Below are 24,223 nucleotides of genomic sequence, written 5' to 3'. Positions count from 1 at the left end.
GTTATAGTCCACCATCTGATTGCCTTCTTCATGACAGGAGTAATCTTTATCCTGTCCTCGAAAGAATCCTCTGCTTGACGCCATTGCAAGTCTAGCTGTTCCTGTAGGAGACGCATGTGAAGCCTGCAGTGCGGAATCAATGCAATGCAAGATGACATCGATCCTAGAAGGGATTTGTACTGACGGACTGAAAGAGTTCATTTCCTTTGAAATCGGTTGGAAGAAAGAATCAGTCTGTTCTGTCTCTCCTCTGAAGGGAAAGCTTTGCAATGAGTTGTATCCAGAATGGCACCCAGAAATCTTGCTGACCTGGACGGAAGAAGGAAAAACTCTTCTGTTTAGACCTAGACCCAGATGACTGAAAAGTTGAATACAATCCTCGACTGCTTTTGAGGCTGCTTGAGAGGATGGAGCTTTTATCAGCCAGTCGTCCAGGTAGTGAAACACCTGCAGAGACTGTCGTCTGAGAAAAGCTGCCACTGGTGCCAATACCTTTGCAAATATCCGCGGTGCAGATCTTAGCCCGAAAGGTAGGACTCTGAACTGAAAGTGGCTCTCGGCTACTGTGAAGCGAAGATACCTCCTGTGGGCCGGATGAATGGGAACATGAAAATATGCGTCCTCTAGATCAAAAGTTGCCATATAATCGCCAGGATTTAGGAGACGCAATATATCCTGGAGAGAAACCATCCGAAAAGAGAGTTTTAGGAGATAGGTGTTGAGCTCCCTCAGGTCTAGAATTGGGCGCCACTTTTCTTCTGTTTTGCAAACCAGGAAAAACCTGGAATAGAATCCTTTTCCTCGTTGGGTCTGAGGAACCGATTCTATCGCTCCTTTGATGAGCAGCTGTTTTGATTCCGTGGCGCGAGGAGCTCTGGATGGTGGAAATTTTTGAAACTCCTGTGTGTGGCCGAATTGTATGATGTTGAGGACCCCCCGATCTGATGTAATAATTTTCCAGTTGTGGAGGGATTCTGATATCCTGCCCCCCACTGATGTTACTAGAGGGGGAGTAACAGTAGACAGAGTATCTCTCCCCGACGTCCCTGTCGTCCTCTTGATGGTTGGCAGGAGAAAGACGCTGATTGACCTTGGCGCTGCGAGTATTGGGGCTTGTGTGACTGAGAGGACTGTAAGTAAGTAGAGTAGCGTTGTTGGTTGCCACCTTTGTACGACGAAAAACCTCTCCCTTTCGCACCCCTGAAAGGAACCTTGCGGTAATGCAATGTCCCCAAGGACCTTGCCGTGTCCGTGTCCTTCTTGATGTCTTGAAGAGCATCATCTATATGCTTTCCAAAAAGCATTTCTCCGTCATAAGGTAAGTCCAAGATCTTATTTTGAACTTCCTGGCAAACCCAGGTTGCCCGAAGCCAGCCCGGACGCCTTAAAACTGCTGATCCCGCTAGAGCTCGAAAAGCGGTGGTTGCTATGTCCATAGCACAATCTATCACTTCTGAAGATGAACGTTCTCCGTCCTCCAGTATCTTCCTAGCCTCTTCCTTTGCACCATCCGGAAGTTGGTCAACAAACGGGGATCCACATTTGGCGATCATATCTACCCAGGATTGCAAGAGCATTAGAAGCTCGAACTAGAAGACTAGACATTGAGGAGAACCTTTTTCTCACATTGTCCAGACGTCTCCCCTCTTTGTCTGGCGGTGTCGTAAGGGGCGCTGATGGATTTTTGGACTTTCTTTGCGCTGCCTGGGAAATAACTGAGTCCGGCTTCGGTTGTTCAGTCAGGCAAGCGGGACTGTTTTCTGGAGCTTCATATATTTTCTCCAGCCGGGGAAGAACAGGAATGACTGTAGCTGGATTCTGCATCACCTTAGTACCTTCCGACCACACATGTTCGACTTATCTGTATTGAACGGATGGATTTTCTGTAAGGCTCCTTGAAATCGTAAAGGAAACAGTCTGACTGTACTGTTGTAATAGGAAGACCAAACCTCTTGGACGCCCTTTCCATAAGGTTATGGAAACCTCCAATGTCTGCTGGAGGAGAGGTAGCAGGATCCAGCAATGGTGAAGATGGATCTTGAATAACATACTCGTCCCAATCTCTATCCGGGTATGGGGGTTGATCTACCTGATGATCATCATCAGTTGAGTCATCATCATCCTGAAAACCAATAAGTTGCTGATGGCTTTCTCTTGGTTCTGGCTCCGAAGCTCGAGAAACATGAGGTGTCACTGTAATTGGAGAAGTAGTAGGAATGGATGGAGGAGGAGACTGCACTTGCTGGTCCGCAGCTTGAGACGGAAACCTTCTCCTGTAGTTCTGTAGCATCATCTACAAGTCAGTTATGAGAGAGGACGGCACTGCCACCATGTCCTGACAAGATTGTTTTTGAGGCCTCTCTTGCTGAACAAAATGGTGTTCCTCCGTATAGTAGTCGTCAGAGTCTCAATCTTGATATTTCACTTGAAGTTGGGATGGGCTATAAGCATCCCCTCAAGGGCCATCCTCATCATCTGATTCCTCCTCAAAAAGCAAAGTTGGAGGCAAGGGTGTCACTCAGCGAGGGGATGTCATCTCTAGAGTGATCTGCGGTCTCTTTATAGAAATGTGGACCTTTTGAATCGTCGATGACGTCGTCGACGAGCTCGTCGTCGACGGAAACGTAGACGAGCTCGTCGTCGACTGAAACGTCGACGAACTCGTCGTCGACGGGACTGTCGACGGAGAAATGGACCTGGTCGACGGTGGACTAATCGTCGACGAGCTCGTCGTCAGAATCATCACAGCTGTCGTCGTCGACATCGTTGTACTCGTCGACGTTGCAGCCGTCGACGCAATCTTCGATGTCATGATCGTCGACGTTGAAGATGTAAGCACCATCGTCGACGAGAAGGGAACAGGTACCTTAAACGTCGGCGAAGATATCACTGCAGCCGCCATCGACGAAGCTGCCGTCGACAGAGCTGTAACCGAACCCAAGTGTATTTTCGATGTTGTCGTCGAAGTACCTGTTTTTTTTGTTGTTGGCGGACGAATTTTCTTATCCATTTTTCCTTCCTGAGGTACAGTAGAAGGTTTCTTTAATACCTTCTCCTTTTCAGATGGTGGAGAAGCAATAGAAAGGGTTTTCTGTACCTTCTTTGATGACTGTGTCTCCTCAGTCTGTCCCAGCCTCTCCTTTACACCTTGGTGAGGAGATTGTTTGGGACTGAGCCTTTCAGACCTATCAGAGATCCTTTGCAAGGCCTTAACAGGGGACTCAGAAGATGTTGAAGGGGAGGACCTACCCCTTTTCTTGGATCTTCTGGAGGACGCAGCTGAGGATGATAAAACCTCCTTACGAGACTTCATTTTCTGCAACCAGGTTAACAGGCGGCCTTCCCTGTCTCTCAAGGTCTTCGTAGAGAAAGTTCTGCAGATCTTACAATCTGTGGCCTTGTGATCTGGGTACAAGCAGTATAGACAGTCAGCTTGTCCTCAATGTACAGCCTCTTCTTCGAACAGGTAGCACAAGCTCTAAATAATGCATTTTTCTCCTTATCAGACATAGTAGAGTAAAAAAAGAAGAAAATTGCAAAGCTGAAGAGAAATCTGAGCAGAGCTCAGTGGAGACTCCCCTAGCACAATGTTCGGTAGAAAATCTGAGGCTCTCTCAGGAGGGTTCTATGGGGTGAGGCTACTCTGATTGGTTGCTGCAATTTTTTGGTCTCTTTTACAAAAAGAGGCTGATAGGCTACAAAATTAGATGAGGCCTAGACCTGTCTTTCACTTTTGTACCTACTGCTATGGTATTTTTTCTATTACAGAGGCTCCCATTCCAACAACGGGAGAATGATACAAAGAATGGGAATCTATGAAAGTCCAATACTGGGGCAACAAAGAAAATTACAATGATTGGAGATGGTTGGCATGTAAGTCCACAGATAGAACACAATACGTTTCATCGAGACCGCGCATGCGCTATCTAGCAGCGACCTAAAAACAGCGCAAGGACAAATTCCATATGATCATATTGCAGCCTACCAAACTAAGAAATCACAACTTGCTGCCTCCAAGATTATATATTATAATCATTTTGTATTATAATGAGACAACTCGGTCCTACTTAAAAGCCCTGCTTAATGGCATACTATCTCTCTCCATGGACACAACCCCTCGTGTCCAAGCTCTGGTTAAACATCCATTTCTAAAATGCCTCCAAGTGAGAAAAAAAGTGACATATATAAATCATACATGCAGTGCCATCTTTCCCCGTTGTTGGGTCAGAAGCATAATGAGCCACTCAAGGCTCTACTTCTCATGGATTATGGCCATTCCCACACATTGACAATTAGCATAGGACACCTAAATCGGGGATGTACATTTAATATTAAATCTTCTGCTTTGAATATCTGATGCATTCACACCAAAGTTGCTATTCATTTATCAGCCATGACTCCTCTGTCATTTGGAATACACATACAAGATTTTGAAGGTCTCCTTCTAGCCCCTTCTTATGCTCTTAATCATGGTAAAAGTGAATCATCTTATAGTATGAATAACTGCATACACTGAAGTTGGCGGAAGCCACACATTCAACTATTCTCTGTGAAAATGGCCTTTTCAAGGTAAGTACTGTACATTAGAAGGATTCAATCTCTGTAGCAGGCTCGTCTGAAAACCACTCCTATTCGACCTAAGAAGACTTGCTCACAGTATTTTTTCCTGAAAATCCATAAAACATTTGAACAAAAGTCTTGTTTACTTTCCTGCCAATTCCTGGTGATATCTAGTTGAACCATGAGGTCTAAGGTGTAAATTGGTGAAAACGCCATCTGCAGGTTTCATGGACCAAGGTTTCAATCCCATCTTCTTTGCCCAGGGAAAGTCTTGGACACATCAAACCATCATCTTGCCCTCAAAGTTACTAGATTGCTAATTCTGGAGTGCTTTAAATCATGACAGCCACACCACTAAGAAAGTGAATATTTTCATTTTTACATCCTAAAGTTATTCAAAACTTAATCAAGGTGTAAAATAAGTTCAATTGAAGATTTTAATTGCTTCTACCACAAACTAAATTCTGATCACTTAAAATATAGGATTTGCTCACTGTGTGTGCAATACAAAATAACACAAAACCAAAGATAAAATCAAAACGGGTAAACCTAATTCATAATCAACAGACATACAAATTCAATATTGAGCTAAAAAGTATTTTCACAACCAACTCACCCATGTTGTGGTCTTCGTATTATGATCGATGAAGAACGGCCTATTGTTTGGAGCTATCCGCATCTCCCATCCAGGTGGTAAGAAGCTCTGGGAAACTTTGTGTTGTGGCTTTGGGGAATTATAAGGCGATAGCTGTGGTGTCTGTGGGTTGGATGAGGTATCCTTGAGAGTTCTGCGTGCTGGGAAGTCTTTTGCACCCTAAAATAATAGAGATAGTATCAATCAAGCAAATACCACCATTAACAATGGATGACAGCACCATTTCATACCAGTGGTTCTACCAGTGAATACACAGTGTATGCTGAGATGTATCTGCTACCACAGTATGGTTTGTTTTGGTATGGCATGCTTTATTTTCCATCGGAAGGTAACATCTCAGTCTGAAAGAAAGTGGACTAAGGTACAGGCACAAGATTCCTAAAACTAGCTTAAACACGGCTTGAGGTGGCTTAATTTGCAGCACAGAAAGGCTACATAAAAATCCTTGATTGATTCTCTGTAAAACACCATCATACTTTATTTTTATAATAGTCTGCAGCAGCATTCTTCTACAGAAAACAAACCTGAAACCTGCTCACGAAGAAATATATTAGGAGAGAAACATAGAAAACATGGCAAGGATTGAATCCACAAGGTGGTTCTAGAATTAACGGATGAGTGCCTCTCAGAAATGCTTTTGCGTGCTGTCTTCTAACCAGAGAAAGAGACGAGTAGCTTGTTTCCCCAAGTCAAGGAAATTATTCAGTTCCTACCTGGGGCCCTGCACCCGTGAGGACCAATAAGAATATCAGGCTTTCCAGGCAGCACCGGGAAGAGGGCACAGATACGACGTTTTGGACTTGCAAATCTTTTACACAGCAGAATACGAGTTGATGTTATGATTCATTCTAAAATGACTATTCCACTTTACTTCATGCCTTTCATCCTCTTCTAGATTATCTGTATACATTCTTTGGTGCTTAAAGAGGTGTTCCTACTGTTTCAATCGTCAGTTGTTAGACCTTTTTGTAAATGGTCTTGGAGCTGCAATTGGATTATTCCTTGTCCTAGATAGATGTCTAAGGTATTGGCGATGGGAGAGGTGTACGAGGATGGACAGGGACCAACATAAATGTATGTCATTATATCCATATTTTAAAAGAGTTTGTTTAGTGCACCTAAATTCAGATACATCTGATGGTGACCGATGTGCACCAAATGATACAAAAAACACCAATAACTTTTGAGTATACAACTACAGAAAACCGATGCACAAGTTACACCACACAAGGCTTGGAGCTCTCTCTCCAGTAGCAGTTATTCTGACAGATCAGATTATTAACTGAAAGATGTTTACAGCTGTGATATTGTAGCAGTGCACACAGGCCAGCACCTTCACTTGTCTAATGGAGTGTTAGTGTCTCTTTAACAAGCAAAAAGCTAAAACACAACCAAAAACGAGGTTCAGTCAGACACACATTCATGCCACTCACCAGGGGCCATTTATCCTCAGTATTCTAAATGTGATGCTCTAGCCTTTGGCCGTATCTTGAAGATGTTACTTGTGAAAGTGCAATAACGTGTGGAAAATACACGTTCCGGAGATTTATGATAGTTAACTAAACAGTTTTCAAACTAATATATTGTTGATAGTTAAGTAAACAGTTTTTAAAAATAATATATAGTTGAACATGATCATAAAATTAAAACCCAATGCAATACACATTAGTGCTCCTAGAAAATTGCATTTGAAGTCATGATCTTTTTATGCAAATTAAGATTTGCGGTAGGTACACGTATGCCATAAAATCTTGCCACAAATATACATTTCTATTGTATTAAACCTTAAAAATCTTTTCATCCAAAACTCCTAGCGTATAAACGCTGGGATAGAAAAACAGCACCTAGAAGCAGTATGTTTCCTGAACAACTATTGTAAAATGACGGCTGCTATCCAGGCAAAGCATCTCTAAAGTCTGCTGAACAACAGTAATACCCACATGGCCATAGGGAATACTCCAAACTCCATGGAAGATGGGAGTGGGAAAACGGGTATCAATGGAGATGTCAAAGTGAGTAGACTATTTTAGCCTAAAAAACTGAGCTTCGAAAACTAGAAGTTTGATGATAAGAAGCAACTAATAACAAGCATTTACAATGCAATGGTCTCGGTTTTGTTAAAGTTAGAGCTATTGGCATTGCAAATGGCATTTTTTTCATTTTTCGTTTTTAAAAAAACATAAATAAATGGTATTGTCATTTGCAATGGCAATAGGTGAGCATTAGAGAGTAGTAGAGAGCCACACACACAGAGCCACCCACACACACAGCCAGACATACAGAGCCACACACACACACAGAGCCACACAAACACAGAGAGCCACACACACACACACACACACACACACACACACACACACACACAGAGCCACACACACACACAAAGCCACAGAGACACACAAACACCCAGACCCCGGGGTTGCTCTCGTACTCCCCCCCCCCCCCCCCCCTCTCTCGGGCGGCGGAAAAAAAATCCCCTCTTCAGAAAAGAAGGCCTGACTGAACATCAGGAGAATTGCAAAGAACAAAAACAAATTGCAGAGGCTGGGACAGAGCACAGGCAAAGATTCTTTCAAGGCAGAGATCTCAACAGAGGGGTGATTCCACTCTGCACCTCAAACGTTCACCCTGCCTCGTGGGCCTCAGAGGGACTGTGCCCACGAGTTTGTGATTACTGACGTTCAGCAGGCTCCCTCACAGTAAACTCAAACCATAATGAAACGATATTTCAAACAATAGATGAGAACACGCTCTCTCCAGAAGTCCACCACACACATCCTATCAACGTTTATGACTTGAAAACCTCCCTGAGGCAGATGGACAAACATGCTGCTGAGGCTGGTGGTCGGGTGACCTAAAGGACCCTCTCCAAGAACGTATGTTTGACCTCGCGGTTGCGGGTTGGAATCCCATGGGCTACTACAGACTTTCATCCTTCTGAGGTCGATAACATGAGCACCATAGCGTTGAGGGACAATAAACACATTTTATCGCTCTAGGGTGTGAATGCACCTCCTTCCTATGTCTAAGTGATCTTGTTCCTTGCCCCCTTACATGGAACACATACAATGCTGCAACCAGATAGTGGCATTTGCTTGCCTTCTAGGCTCAGTGGCAAGACCATGGACCAATCAGAGACAGAGTTTTGTATTGATTTGTAAGTGTTAGGAGTGACTGGGGGCAAGTACTAAATAGCATGTATTAACAGTGGTTGGTGCCCCATGGCAAGGGCGGTAACTGCTGTTTACGCCTAGAGAAGAGGGAAAGCCCATAAACAGGTTGTAGAGACACAGACAACCTTGCTGAGAACATGGAGCAATGGAGATGTAATTCATTCTCTGAGGATTTGCCATGCAGGCAGCAGCATGGTGTTACCGAATCTCTCAACATTGCGAGGATAATGTTTCCCGTCCTGGGCAGTATGATTAGGTATGCTCGTTACCAATGCCACAAGGAAGGTACATGTAATCCCAGCACTGGAACTGAGGTCCCGAGAGCACAGAGTCCTGCAGGAAGCCTTCAGAAACAATGACCGTGGCGAGGGCGTGAGATTGGCACAGTCAAAGCCCCGTCTTGGCACGCGGTCCATCAAATGACTGGAAAAGACCACGTCAAACCTTCTCAGGTAGCGGCAGGGCTTTAAGTGGGATGAATACACTGAGGGTCTCTCGAATGGGCATTGCCGATGTAATAAGGGCGTGGCTTAAAAAGTAAGCTAAAAATCTGTGCTCAGCTTAGTGCGCCGCCTGACTGGTATTTTGCTGCTTCTGTCATTACATCCAAACATGTAATACAAAAAGTAACATTACACCTACAACAAGCCAGGGCTATTGGCTTTTCCAATTATTGTAAATTGCATAAGATACATCGGCGACAACTATGGCTTTGATGTATAGAATATTAAAAATGCTTCAGTTCTGAAATAATGAGACTGTGAAAGAACTATAACCAGTCTCTCTGAAGCTACAACGAAGGCTGTGGAGGGTGATGCTGTTGCAGTTACGTTTTTTCCATCCTGAGGGTGAGGGCAAAAAGGAGAGCCCGATAAGGAGCCGTCTTTTTAGAACTGTCTGTGCTGAGCAGTGGCAGGACCCGGCCCACTTAAAGCCCTGGGTAACAGGATTCAATGACCTGCATTTTAGTGTTGGTTTTAGAAAAAAACTGATGTTGAGTTGTATGGCTGAACAAAACTTTAAAATAAAGTTATGTGAAGTTGCCCTAATAAAGGGCCTACACACCAAAGCTTTGCTTTAATCGAACATTTGCAAGCACTTTTGTATGATCAAATTTAGGTGCCATATTGTATAGCTTTCTTTTTTGTTGGAATATTAAATATAAATATATTTACATTTTGTGCAGTTATTATTGGTTTGTGGTGTTCAGCACACCAATTTTCTTCTAGTTTAGAAGGAGGGAGGGTGTTATCGATTCACGACTTGGAATATGTGGTGATTGAGAAGGGGGGGGGTGTCTGTCTAGTGCCTCCTCTGGCATGGGACTGAGCAAGTCAAAACAGGCTCAAGCCAAGAATTAGCTCTAGCCCAGCTTGGGGTCCGAACTGAAAGACCTGTCACACACAAGTCGGAGCTCTTTCCTCTATACAAGTTTGAAGGGGAAAAAAACATTTTCTGCAAAGTAAAGTAGAGCTGGTGCAACTGGGTTGAGCGCGTGTGTGTGTGTAATATATTATTTTATATTATAATACAATCCAAAAAGTGTGTGATATCCTTACGCTGAATTTTCAGTTAAAACAAGATGCAAAACAATGTGAGCATATGGCTTACTGGAAGACTGTGCAGTGAATATTGTGAGAAAGCTCCATGGCACCTCTTCTGGGTGTATATTCTCTTGTTTACAAGTGTTATTGATGCACTGAGGTACCTGGCTTCTTCTAAAAACACTTCTGTGTATGGTAAGTTACGAAAATACAGTGGTATTAAAATATAAACCTGGTGCTCTGATTCCTTCACATTTAAATGTGTTCTGTATAGAACAAGAGACGCGTTTGTATTAATCCCTCTAATGTATTTGCTCCCCATTGGCCATCGTCATTAGGTAAACTTCCACCTCCAGCCTCTCAGGTTAGAAACCTTGGGGTCATCATAGATGACAGTCAATCTATGACTCAGCAAGCCAACAAAGTGGCAGGCATATGTTTTACCATTCTTAAATGGCTACGCAAAATTGTCTGGATGTTACCATCTACTACCCAGAAGACCGTAGTCAATGCCTTAGTGACATCTCGGCTTGACTACGGTAACATCTTGTACCTGGGCTCAAACAAAGCAGTAATAAAACGTCTGCAACTGGTGCAAAACGCTGCTGCCAAACTGCTTTGCAGAATCCCTAGATCCGCTAGGATCACCAAACATCTTAGGGACCTGCATTGGCTCAGGGTTGAAAACCGGATTCGTTTCAAAATCCTGAACTACCTATTTAAAATCAAAGCGGGCACTGCTCCCAAATATCTACAGGATCTTGCTAAGCCCTACCTCCCCAATCGCAGTCTTCGTTCATGCACAGCTGCGAACTTTGTGGTACCGAGGTTCAAACGGGCCAGAATAGGCGGGAGATCCTTTTCCTATTTGGGCCCAACTCTGTGGAACACACTGCCCATTCATATACGCAAGGAGGAAAGCTATATGAAATTCAGAAAAAGTGTAAAAACCTGGTTGTTCGACAAATAAGTGCTTTGACTGTTCTCTTTCCAGTTGTGTTTTGTGTTTTGCTGGTCCGGCGCCGGGAAACCCTTTGTGGGTAGCTGTGCGCCTTACAAGTGTTGTAAAATAAAATAAATAAATAAATAAATACTGTTTTATACCGATATTCTATATTGAATCAACCAGACTTAGTTTACCCAGCTTGTTTCTTTCAAAATATCTTCTTATATGCTAGCAGTTACATTTATTATGTGATTTGTACGCTTAGCCAAGACTGTGTCATTCAACATTTCGAAAATTGTGTGCAAATATAGCTCTAGGAAAACAGTCCTTGTTCTTTCCTGTCAAACAAGAGGTCGAAGGAGATAGCTCCAAGGCAGATTATCGGTGTATGTGACCGGAAATCCCTTGTTCCACACTAGATCGGCGTAATCCAGCACAAACCTCTTCTAAGCTATACCATTTATAGGAAATCAGACCAATCCAGACTCCACAACTAAACTATAACATAGTTTAACATAACATAAGAGGTGTATTTGTAAAGCGCACGATTACCCGTAGGTCTTGGCGCTAAATAACAGATATTTATTGTTACCCAACCGCTCAGCTCTCCTAAGGGCTTGGTCGCTCCACCCTCTGCTGCCGCTCCTGCCTGCCTTGCCTTGCCGCTCCTGCCTGCAGTTTCCCTCGAGCACCGCCCGCAGCTCCTGGGATCCCCGCTGCCCGCAGACCCTTGGATTTCCCACCGCTGCCGCCCAGCCCCCCTGCAACTCAATTCGCCGCCCGCTCCCGCCACCCAGCTGCTCCTCCCTCCCGGCTCCTTACTTATTTATTTAAATTTAATTATTTATTTAAAGGTTTTATAGAGCGCGTAGTAACCCTAGAGCATCCCAGCGCTAGACCTGAATCTCAGGGGGGTTCAGCAGTGGAGGGAATTATGGGTGAGGAAAAAGGAGGGTCTTTAGTGATTTCCTGAACTGGAGGAGATTGGGTTCTGTTCTCAGTCTCCGTGGGAGGTTGTTCCAGTGTTTGGCCGTGTGGACCGAGAAGCGGCGGCAACCGGACCTAGCTTTTTTAACTCTGGGGACTGTGATGAGATTATCTCCGCTGGACCGGAGGGCCCTTTCCGCTTTGTAGGGGATGATGAATTCCTTGAGGAGGGGAGGGCCGTTGTTGTTAAGGGTTTTGTGGGCCAGACAGAGAGCCTTGAAGGCAACCCTTTCTCTGACTGGGAGCCAGTGGAGAGACTTGAGAGCTGGCTTTGCCGAAGATCTTGCAGGTGTGCCAGTAAGTAGGCGGGCGGCGGCGTTTTGAACTTTCTGCAAGGTGTTGAGGGTGGCTTCGGGAGCTCCCAGGTAGATTGCGTTGCAGTAGTCTAGTCTAGCCAGGATGAGGCCCTGAATCAGGAGTTTCTTGGCGTTCGCAGGAAGCAAGGGGAAGATCTTTCTGCAGGCTCTGAGGAGTCCGAAGCATGTTCCTGCCGTCTTTTTTGCCTGTGTTCTGAAGCTCAGGTCGTTTTCGATCCATACGCCTAGGCTTTTGACCTCTTTCTTGGGAGCGGGGGGATCACCCAAGCAGTTGGGCCAGAGGTGAGGCGGCAGGGAGGGCCCTTTGTGTCCGAGCATCAGTATCTCGGTCTTTGAGACGTTTAGCTTTAGTGAGGAGAAGTTCATCCAGCGGTGGACTTCGGTAAGACAACTGTGGAGGTCAGAGGGGGAATGACTTATGACGCCCCCTGAGCGACCGCGCGCAGCGGGAGCACCGATTGAGCGTCGAAGGTGCGCCAAATGTAAGCCCGTCTGCGCCTGTCCGCGCCTGGACCGCGCCCAGTGCCAGGAAACCTGGCTCCCGCCGCAGGAAGACGACCCGACGGACCTACGACGCCGCAACACTCAACGCACTCAACACTGGCCGGAACCCTGCCTGCTACCAAGCCACCCCGAGACGCACCCACGGACCCTTCGCCTGCCAAGCCTGCCGTTTCTCCTGCTACCGGACCTGCACGGCCACCACCAAGCCCTGCACCGGCAGCAACCACCTGAAGTGCATCCTGCTCAACACCCGCTCCATCCACAGGCACGCCGTAGAACTCTGGGACCTACTCGACACGACAGCACCGGATGTCGCCTTCCTCACCGAAACCTGGATGAACGCCTCCTCAGCGCCCGACATTGCCATAGCCATCCCGGACGCATACAAGATCACCCGGAAGGACCGCGTCAACCAGACGGGAGGAGGCATCGCCATCGTACACAAGAACACCATCCGCATCTCAACTAACTCCGATGAAACCTTCACCGCTGCCGAACACCTGCACTTCCAGATATACACTGACCCCAAGACCACCCTCCGCGGTACCCTCATCTACAGACCACCGGGACCACGCACACAATTCAGCGAAGATATTGCAGACTTCATCAGCCCGCACGCCCTTCCCTCCGCCAACTACATCCTCCTAGGAGACCTCAACTTTCACCTGGAGAACAACAACGACAGAAACACCACCACCCTGCTGGACAACCTCGCCAACCTCGGACTCAAGCAACTAGTGAACACCCCCACCCACTACGCCGGCCACACGCTTGACCCAGTCTTCTCATCCAGCAAGCACATCTCCTTCAGCCACGCCACCGGACTCCACTGGACCAACCACAGCAGCGTTCACTTCAGCTTCAAAAAAACTACGACCCACCACCACCCACAACAGGTCCCCCGCCGATGCTGGAGCAAGATCACCGTCGAGCAACTCACCACCTCCCTCAGCCAGAACACTCCCACCAGCACAACGGACCCCAACGAAGCTGCCAGCAACCTCACCAAGTGGCTGACCGCCTGCGCCGATGAACTCGCACCACTAAAGAACCCTCCCAGCAGACACGGCAGCAAGAAAACCCCCTGGTTCACCGACGAACTCAAGGAATCCAAGAAGAACTGCCGCACCCTCTAGAAAGCCTGGCGGCTCGACCACACCACAGACAACAGGACCGCCCTCAAGCACGCCATCCGTTAACACCATCAGATGATCCGCGCCACCAAGAAGACGGCACTCAAAGAACTACTGGACAACAACACCCACGACAGCAAGGAACTCTTCAGCATCGTCAAAGAATTCTTCAACCCCAGCGCCGGAAACAACATCACTCCCTCGCACGACCTCTGCAACTCACTCGCCTCGTTCTTCCACCGCAAGATCGCCGACATACACAACAGCTTCGACGCACAGACCACACACCCTACCACCGAACCAACACCCGCCACCACCACCCTCTGCAACTGGACCCCGATCACCACCGAAGACACCACCCGCACGATGAACTCCATCCACTCCGGATCACCAACCGACCCGTGCCCACACCACGTCTTCAACAAAGCCGACGCCACCATCGTACCCCATCTCCGAGACACCATCAACTCCTCCTTCCACACAGCCATCTTCCCGGAGAGCTGGAAGCATGCCGAGCTGACCGCCCTCCTGAAGAAACCAACGGCGGACCCCACCGACCTCAAGAACTACCGTCCCATCTCGCTCCTTCCTTTTCCGGCCAAAGTCATCAAGAAGACCGTCAACAAACAGCTGGCCGCCTTCCTCGAGACTAACGGATCCCTCGACCCCTCGCAGTCCGGGTTTCGGGCCAACCACAGCACCGAGACCGCCCTGATCGCAGCCACCAACGACATCAGAACCCTGATCGACAACGGGAAAACAGCGGCCCTCATCCTCCTGGACCTCTCTGCGGCATTCGACACCGTCTGCCACCGAACTCTAGTGAAGCGCCTCAGCAACATTGGAATTCGAGAAAAAGCGCTGGAATGGATCATCTCGTTCCTCACCGGAAGAACCCAGAGAGTCCGCCTACCTCCGTTCAGATCCGAGGCCACCGAAGTCATCTGCGGCGTACCACAATGATCCTCACTCAGCCCAACCCTCTTCAACGTCTACATGAGCCCCCTCGCAGCCATCGCACGCCAGCACAACCTCAACATCATCTCCTACGCCGATGACACCCAGCTCATCCTCTCCCTCACCAGCAACCCCACCACCGCCAGAGCCAACCTACACGAAGGGTTGAAAAACGTCGCCGACTGGATGAGGAACAGCCGCCTTAAACTGAACACGGACAAGACGGAAGTCCTCATCCTGGGATCATCACCCTCCGCCTGGGACGACTCCTGGTGGCCCCTGGCCCTGGGCACCGCTCCCAAACCGACGGACCACGCACGCAACCTGGGCTTCATCCTGGACTCCTCCCTGTCAATGACCAGACAAGTCAACGCCGTCTCATCCTCGTGCTACAACACCCTGCGCATGCTCCGCAAGATCTTCAGATGGATCCCCACGGAAACTAGGAAGACCGTCACCCAGGCACTCGTCACCAGCCGACTGGACTACGGGAACACCCTCTACGCCGGAACCACAGCGAAACTTCAAAAAAGACTCCAACGCATCCAAAACGCCTCCGCCCGACTCATCCTCGACATCCCCCGACACAGCCACATCACCGGACACCTGAGAGGCCTGCACTGGCTCCCCGTCAGCAAGAGAATCACGTTCAGACTCCTCAACCACGCACACAAGGCTCTCCACGACCTGGGCCCCAAGTACCTCAACGACTGCATGACCTTCTACACGCCCACCCGCCAGCTACGATCGACCGGCCATGCACTCGCCACTGTACCACGCATCCGCAGAGCCACCGCCGGAGGAAGATCCTTCTCCTACCTGGCAGCCAAGACGTGGAACTCCCTCCCCACCCACCTTCGGCGAACCCAAGACCATGCTCGCCTTCAGGAAGCAGCTCAAGACCTGGCTGTTCGAGCAGTAACTTTGCCCTCCCCCAGCGCCTTGAGACCCTCCCGGGTGAGTAGTGCGCTATACAAAGGACGGGATTGATTGATTGATTGAATAGTACTCATTTTATCGACCTCAGATGGATGAAAGGCTGAGTGGACCCGCTGGGATTTGAACCTGTGACCATGAGGTCGAACACAGGCCCCTGCAATGGACGCATTAGTGCACTGAACCACCAGACCCGGCTATACACTATAGTGTTTGTGTGTAATGCAGTTCAATAAGAGTGTTATTGACTACGTATATACTACACACTAAAGTTAACATTGTACATTGTTGACACTTTTTAAAGCTTCACATATTGTGCAATGTATTTGATCAATCTTTTGTTGGCTCGATTGTTCTCCTCCTCCTAGTGTAAACTGGTTTAGCTCCATCAGCGAACTTGCTGGGTTGCTCCTCTCAATGCACATATAAATGTACACATTGTCAGCCTCTTCCATTGGCGGCGACCAGCTTCTTGTTCAGGGATTGCTCGGGACCCTTTACTTTTAAAGAGCGGACTGCAGTGGCAACGATTTCCTGAAGAGAATGCAGGTTTTGCTCCAGGGCGGGGCGAGGGCTCTCTGCTGGTTTTGCAGGTGTTAGTGGAATTAAGGTTGGGGTCACTGGACTGGTCACTGGTGTCAGATGATATCGACTCATACATTTCCTGCCAGGGGCAGCGGCCTTTCAAGTCTCCCTGAAGGTAGAGTACTACTGGCAGCTGGGAACTTTCAAGGGGGAGGGGCACAAGTTATTCACTGAGGCGAGGTGTGTGGCGAGGTAGGCGCCAGAAGCTTCGGACGGCCTAAAGGCACGTGTGATTCAATAAGCACTGCCGTGAGAAGCGTTTTTTTCCAGCTGAGATTCCCGTTTTAGTCTCGTATAAATGTAAACGCGAGTGTTGATCTTTATTTTTTTTTAAATGGATGTCACCGGATTTCTGAAGGGTAAAAATGATGCAGCTATTTCCCCTCCAGGCTTATAGCTATTTCCCCTCCAGGCGTATATCAGAGCTATCAGAGCCGAGGTCTCTTGGAGATGTGTAGGGAAGTACAGGTGTGGGCGTGCATCAGCCTCGTTAAAGGGCGGTGTCCATTTTAAGCCCCTCCTGACATTTTGAATAAGCCGGCGGGAGGTCACACATCTCAGTTTACGTTTTTGGAGCAGATGAGAGATTTTTAATATAAACTAAGATGAAGCTTATGTAATACGACCAGTTGTGTGGTTTTACACTGAAAAGGGCCCGTCGCTGGGTCCTATGAACTTAGCAAACACTTTTGTTCCCCAGAAGAGCAGCCCCTGCCCACCAAAAGAGAGAACAGAGGCAGGACACCTAAACGCTTCATATGTAAATCACAAGCAATTAAAAAAAAACAGGCGCTCTCCCAGGGAGTAACGAGCCCGAAAATATTTTCTGCATCCTATATAGGGGGAAAAGCACATTTCACATGCTAAACACAAGGGTCCTGCTTGGGGACGGGGTGAAACTCTCTAGCCTGATCTTTTCACGGAAGTGTCCAGTTCACGGGGATGGTTGTGGGCCATAAAATCATCTGCCTGGGTGCAGGTTTCATTCCTCCGACCCTAAAAAAAACAAGCATTTGCAATGCAATAGGTCTCGCATTTGATAGAGTTGGAGCTATGGGCATTGTAAATGACAATGCCTTTCATTCATTTGTTTTGAAAACCTGCAAGCAGTGCATAAACATACACTTTGTACGTACAGTCCTTGCTTACGAGAAGCATGGCTGTCAGTAAAAGAGAATGCCAGCTTTGCTTCTCATAAGCAAGAGCTATAAGTACAAAGTGCTTGTTTACGTACAGCTTGCAGGTTTTCAAAATCATAAATAAAAGGCATTGTCATTTACAATGCCAATAGCTCAAACTTTCGCAAATGCGAGACCTATTGCATTGCAAATGCTTGTTTAATAGGTAATTTACTTAGCCGTAGCATGTAGCTGGCAACCTTTACACAATCAACCTGGTAATAGTCTCGCCTGCTATTTAAACCCTTTAGCAAGGCAGCGCAAGCCATTGTCATCATTAAAATTATTTAGGTCTGTTGACGGACGGATATTTCGTTGTGCTCCGTGGCACTGAAGTCTTAAAATGTATCCCACGGGTTTGGAACCCCGGAGGTGCAGGGCCAGTGTACAACCCTCTGCACAGCCAGCGGGACTCGGGTACATTGGATCTGTGTTTCATCCTGAGTGAGATTATTTAAATTCTCATTATAGAGCCCACATTTTTATTACACTCAGTGCGCGGGTTCATTCATGGTCCTGAAGTGTACGAATACCTCAAGGGTTGTGCGTGTTCGATATGACATTGCCCCCAATGCCGAAAATGCGCTTTTGTTATGATCACGTGCCACGGGAATTATGCGGCTTGGGGAAGGATCACATTATGCGTCAGGATGAACTAAATTATGCGGCAAGAAAAGACAAATTATGCGGCGTAATGCGCCACATTCAGTGACAGTATTACTTTATTTTACAATGTAGCAGTCTCTGCGTAAATGTTTCACCCCATTAACGCCGATTTAACACCCAAATAAAACAAATGAGCAACTGAAAGGTGACCAGTCAACTTTTGCCGAGAGCCTTCCCTTGCATTGCAACACGAGTCCTTGTAATTTTAGCAACTTGTGATCAATTTGAGCTAAAAACATTTTTGAGGTAAAGTCGGAAGATTATGCAGAAAATAAAGGATTATGTGGCATATGCGGCAACCCCACAATTATACCTAAAACGCCGCGGCCGCAGAAGCGCACAATTCCTGTGACCCCGGATGATACATGAAACTTTAAAGTGTTCTGCAAACTGGTGGTCTGGGGAGGGCGTGGGGGTAAATTAAAAACCTTGCGGCAAGTGCAGCGGGCGAACTCTTGTTCTCAACCCCGGCAGGCCTTGTTTCCTTGCAATAACGTACTATGGCATGTTTTGTTGTCACCTCCACTACGAAGTGCATTAATGGTGTTTTTATACCCACGCCAACCTCATTATGTTGTATCGTCGTTTCGCTGTGTCCGGGCCAGGTATTATGTACTTGAAGGGAGCTCATTACAGGGCATCCAAAAAGCACAAGTCTTAGTTGAGAAGTGCACATACTAGTCGGAGTGCTGCTGGTAGGCAATGCTGATAAGTTAAAAGTTGATATTACTGTGCGAGGCCACCTGTGAGCCAGCAGGTGTTACTAGCACAGAACACGATTGTTTCGTGCGAGTTCTAAAAGGATTTCTAAAAGAATGTCTGATTATATGCAAGTCCCTTTGTCGAATGACACCCTGATGTTTAAAGTAAACCGTGGCATGTTTTGAAAATATCAGAGTATCACGCCCTGCAGTGAATTTCACTCAGTTGCCAAAAATAGAATATGTGGCAAGTTTCGTTTAAGACAAAAGAAGGTGTCCCTCGTATACAGTGCTGAAATGAAGATGGCTGAAGTCTGAAAACGAAGAGGGTGCAATTACACACTCTGAACAGTCACACCTCTGCTTTTAGTAGCGACGAATACATGCAACATGGAAAAAACACCAGACACGAATCGTAGTTTCAAACATGTTTATGTGGACAATTTGCATTTTAACACAGTAACAAACAAGTTAGAAACCCTCCGGGTCCAAATAAATAGGTTGATAATTGATACTTTCTCTATTTATATTATGCCTCTGAAACTTAGCCGTAGCATGTAGCTGGCAACCTTTACACAATCAACTGGACACGCCTGCAGCTATTTCACCATGAGATGCACACTCCGGGCGGGAGAGGGTGTTGGTGGAAGGCAGGGGGAGATGAAATAAAGTGTAAGCAGCGCTGTGGCAAGGAGAGGGCCGAAATAAAAACAAGTGAGAAAAAGCCTTTGATGTGCGAGCGAGTGAGCAAATAGCGGGGGCCAGTGGGAGAGGTGAGGGGGGAGTCACGGGGAGATTAAGGGACAGAAGGCAAGCGGCCTTGAAGTGCAGGCGGGGGGCGGGGAGCAGAGCCTTTGAAGAGCCAGTCAGTGAAAGGCTGATAGGCAGAATATGCAGAAGCTCGTGCACGAGGCGTACACTTCTGAAAATCCGGATTGTAAAAGTCAGCTTTGTGGATGGACGGCATTAGGTCTCTCTCTACGCGAGACCTAAAAACGTTTAAAAAACGTCGGTACCTCACATAATTTCCTTAAAGCACACTCCCTGCTTTCTCAGGGTGTAGGTGCCTTCCCGTCTTTTAAACGGCACTTCATTTCCTAGCCACCTTCGCCCCTACCTCGAGTCCTCACATTGCATCTCTCCCACCATCTATGTGGGGTCGCTCCGAGTTTCCTCCCATCAAAATGGTCTGGGAAGAACGGAGTCCAATATAAACCGATGCCGTCACCCTCCCAGCTTCACACCTCTTCCTTGCATCTGAGAAGAGCGGGTTACTCTCTACCACGTGGTCTTTGAGGAATCTTCCCAAGCTATACTTGTCAGTGGGCGACGAGGAGGACTGCTGTATCGCCCAACAATGTTGTGTAGCTGTCCAGACTTTCACTTGCGCTTTCTTCACTGGATATAGGGCATGACCCAGTCATTCGGTTGTCCCCCCCCCCCCAATGCTAGCGCCTGATGCTGTGCCCAGGTTGTTGGGTATGAGGTAGACTTGGGGTGCAGATGGGTTTACTGCCCAGAGTGCTAGAGGCTGGGTGATGGTAAGAAGCAGAAGCTTGATTGCTGTCCGCTCCTGCTGTCCTAACCCCAGGGGCATTTGGAATATGATGCATGTGGGGTGGGCATCCTCGCAGCCCCTCCCCGCCTGGCACTGCGGTCGGAAGTGCACTTCTGGTGCAGGCGGACGTCGCGTCCCTGCGGAGAGGTTTTTAGCTCTGCTGAGTGTAAACACCTCCCCGTGGAGGGCTGCTTCTCTACAGTGGGGGGCAGTGCAGTTCGGTTACACCCCGGTGTTCCTTCATTTACTGTTAGTCATTACTTATCCATGCCCCCTTTAATCCCTAACCCGCCAAAGCAAATCTATCTAGCACCACGCCCGCGGAGACAGAGCTGAACTGTTGCAAACCAGGACGACTTCTGTGACTGCGGATCTAAAGGGGGGGGTGGGAGGGGGAGGAAGGCGCTTTCCTAATATTTCAGATTCTACACATCATCAATGTATAAAACACTATTAATTCGTTATAAGCAGTTATAATCGATCTCTGCATTCATGGAAATACAGTTTCTGTGTGTCACCATCACCAACTAACATTTTGGGAATGCACACATGTTGAAAAGTTAGTCTTCTTTTACCCCGTCTTCTTGGGAGGGCGTTGTATGTGTTTCTATAAAAAACACGTTTTTCTTGTGGATCTGGAATTAATGTCTGCTTCCTACACGAAAATTAACAGTAACAGTCGCCCAAATGTTCAGAAGATGCAAATGCCGCAGTCACCTTGCTCGATATATCCATATACGTTTGAAGTGGTTTATTCTGTAAACTGTTTACTGGAAGGAGTTGTATGCTAGCCCAGATCATTAAAGAGGAGATTTACAATGCATCAAGTAGAGAGACTGACAGCGTTATTAGCAGGCTAGCTGCGGCTTGTGTCTATTGCCCCATTTACACCATTGTTCACGCCTGTTACCAGAGCCGCTAGACCCCGACTCCCTCTTTAATTCGAAACCTTGAATGGCCACAAACCTGAGGATTCTAGGGACGAACACGCTGCACAATGAAACGCACTGGCCAAAAACCTACAGGTAGGAGTTTTAATTACCATTTTTTTGAAGGGGCGGGGCTCCCGTCAGAAAAAGGCCAATGATTAGGAATAAACAAAATAGGGCAGCTCGGTGGTGTTCGCTGTGTCAGCAAGTGTAACATTTGTAACAGAGGATGTGTGCGAATATGCCCCGTTTCAATCACAACCAAAGGAACTACCATTGCGGCAGCCATTTTTAAAACCCTGCGAGAGGCAGCGAGGGAGGCCGGAGGATGCTGCAAGCCATCAGGAGGGTAGTCGAACACCACCATCTTTCTCCGAGGCCATGTAGGAATGCCTCGGAGAAAGGCACCGCCATTTTCTGATTCGGGGCGTGTTTTTCTTTCTCTTCTCTTCCCGTTGGCTGGAATGTAAAATTCCAGTCAATGGGAAGAGGAGAGAAAGAAAACAGAAAAAAGCGAAAAAACACACCCCTGAATCCAAAAAAGACGGGGCTTAAACGGAGTGACGCCCCTCTCCTCCAATGGCTGGCCTCGGTTTAGGAAGCCAGCCAATGGAGAAGAGGGGCAGGTTCAAGTCCCACTACTAGAGACAAAGTCTCGGAGCGAGACTGCACAAGCGCAGCCTACACAGTGCGAGACCTAAAAACGGGCATCTCATTTTGGTAATCACCCTGATGAGAACCATTCGAAAAAGGAGTGAACAAGGCCAAGTAGACAGACAAGCGCAGAGACCTGCTACCTCCCACCCCCAGCACCTTGAGACCCTCACAGGTGAGTAGTCTCGCTTAATAAACACCTGATTGATTGATTGAAGGATGAGACACTCCGGAAGAGAGCCCCAAATGGGATCCTCACCATAAATTGTGGGGATGCAGGGTGGACGTTCATGCATGATAAAGCTCAGTCAACAGGTTTCTTCGAAGTTTACTTTACCAAATCATCTCAAAATCCACAACAAATCTCTCTGCGAAAATGAAAGGAAACTTCTAACTATATGACTACATAAAAATGATTATGATTTGCTTCGGGTTTCAATAAGTTTTTCCATCAAAAAGGAGTCTGTCAATATTTTAGTTTGCAAGCTAGTCAGCTGCCACCAGAACGGTCAGCATAAGAACTGTTCATGACAAAAAAGTTTTCATCTTGAACTGACATTACCAAATCTGCACTCACTATTTGGTTAAGTACCTGCTGTCTCTCACTGGCCACGAACCGCTGAACCTTTCTTTATGACCCCCCCAAAAAGATCTTTCATATCTCCCCATGAATGTGGCAGGTGTATGACAGATCATTCTACCAACAACACGTGGATGTGCACAGAGTTTGATTGAAGCAGTAGGGGACACTGCAGAGGTGAATAGATACCGTTCCCATACCTGTGATCCCATCATAGTATCTCTGGCATCGGTTCAGAGTCTAAAAATGGTGGATCCTTTTTGGAATGCTTGTATTTTATTTTGAGACATCGGATAGAAAGAATAAGATTGGATGAAACTACTAACATTTTCCAAAGTGCGCGTGAGCTGGTTTGGTTTCAAAGAAACAGTTGGGATGGGTAAAGCTGGATGCAGAACTAATTAAACTGGTCCACCCAGCTTTGACACTGCCAAGGTCAGAAAACTGTTTAAGGTAATGTGGAAATAAGGGATAGACAATTGGGTGGTGAAGCATGAGAACATGGAGATCATTCTGTATGAAAGTGGGAAGACGTATGGCCATGGATTTCATTTTTGTGGTTTCAAGTATTCGACATAGAGAGAAACCATTTTTGAGGATGCTGGTCATAAAATATATTGTTCGTCTTACCTCTTGTTTTCGCTATGTATATGCAAGAGTCTTCCCAATGTTTTCCCTGATTCCAAACCTAAAATGGTTGCCTCCACAATGGAGATTTCATCTGCAGTGTCACTTGCAATAATCGTTCACCAAAACTGAATGTACAGAGGACAATCCAAGACCATTCAAACCTTTTCAGGGTAGTGAATTTTTTTTAAATGCCAAAATAACTTCGGACCATTTCAGTGACTTCTCTGCCTCAGAAACCACATTTTACTATGGTTAACTGCTTCCTTCCACGCTAAACTTTCATCATAATCTACTTTGACATCACAATCTCCTTCATCAAAGTGTCTCTCAATGACACATGATCCTTCAATATCATTCAGTCATTCGACACCATACTTAAATGGCAAATATTTCAAACTAACACTAACCATATGACGCATGACCTGTGAATGTCCCATTTTTACTCAACAGCAGGATATTCCTGGAAACAAAAGCTGAGTAAGACGTCAACGTACCTTCAGCCTTAAAGTTCATCAAATGAGCAACAACAGAAAAATAATTGTAATGCTTTGTCTGATACTTCGGTTGGCTCAACTAAATGCTGAACTTCTGCTCCTTGCTCCCCCACAAGGTGGTCCAAAGTGTCTCTCCTGATACCCTGAGGTAGAGGAGGATCCTTCCATACGGTATTCTCTATGCTGACAACAAAGTTACTTAGATACTCAAACTCTTTCTCTTACCACGTGAATAAAGACCACTGACTTTCTGACCTGAGATCTCCGTTTTCATTGGTCCCGAAGGCAAATTACATAGGTAGGCAAGGGCTTCCACAGAACCAGCAACGATGTAGAAGCCAGAGGATGTGTGGAGTGAGGATGAAGCTCAGGTCTAAACTGCCAGACTCTCCAAACCTGCAGGATCAGGTACACCCATGAAGATTGGTCCAGGGGGATGCAGGGCCCTCCTCAAGATACCCAGCAAGGTTGTCAAAGGGCTTGGCATGGGAAGTTGGAGCTGGAAACTCCGATATGAACTCTTGCCCAAACAAAAC

General features: G+C 46.8%; 1 protein-coding gene across 28 annotated transcripts in view; it reads right to left on the bottom strand.

Moving 5' to 3' along the window:
* Window positions 1–24,223, bottom strand: part of NEDD4L (NEDD4 like E3 ubiquitin protein ligase) — a 1,724,212-nt gene that overhangs the window by 333,240 nt on the left and 1,366,749 nt on the right. For all 28 annotated transcript variants that reach the window (XM_086960462.1, XM_086960464.1, XM_086960467.1 and 25 more), the window contains one exon: window positions 5,177–5,374. In XM_086960462.1, coding sequence (XP_086816588.1) covers window positions 5,177–5,374 — 198 coding nt within the window. The remainder of the gene's footprint in view (window positions 1–5,176; window positions 5,375–24,223) is intronic.

This window comes from Lissotriton vulgaris, chromosome 3_1 (genome assembly GCF_964263255.1).
Source record: "Lissotriton vulgaris chromosome 3_1, aLisVul1.2, whole genome shotgun sequence".
In the NCBI taxonomy this organism is placed as follows: domain Eukaryota; kingdom Metazoa; phylum Chordata; class Amphibia; order Caudata; family Salamandridae; genus Lissotriton; species Lissotriton vulgaris.
This window is presented reverse-complemented; position numbering and strand designations above follow the sequence as displayed.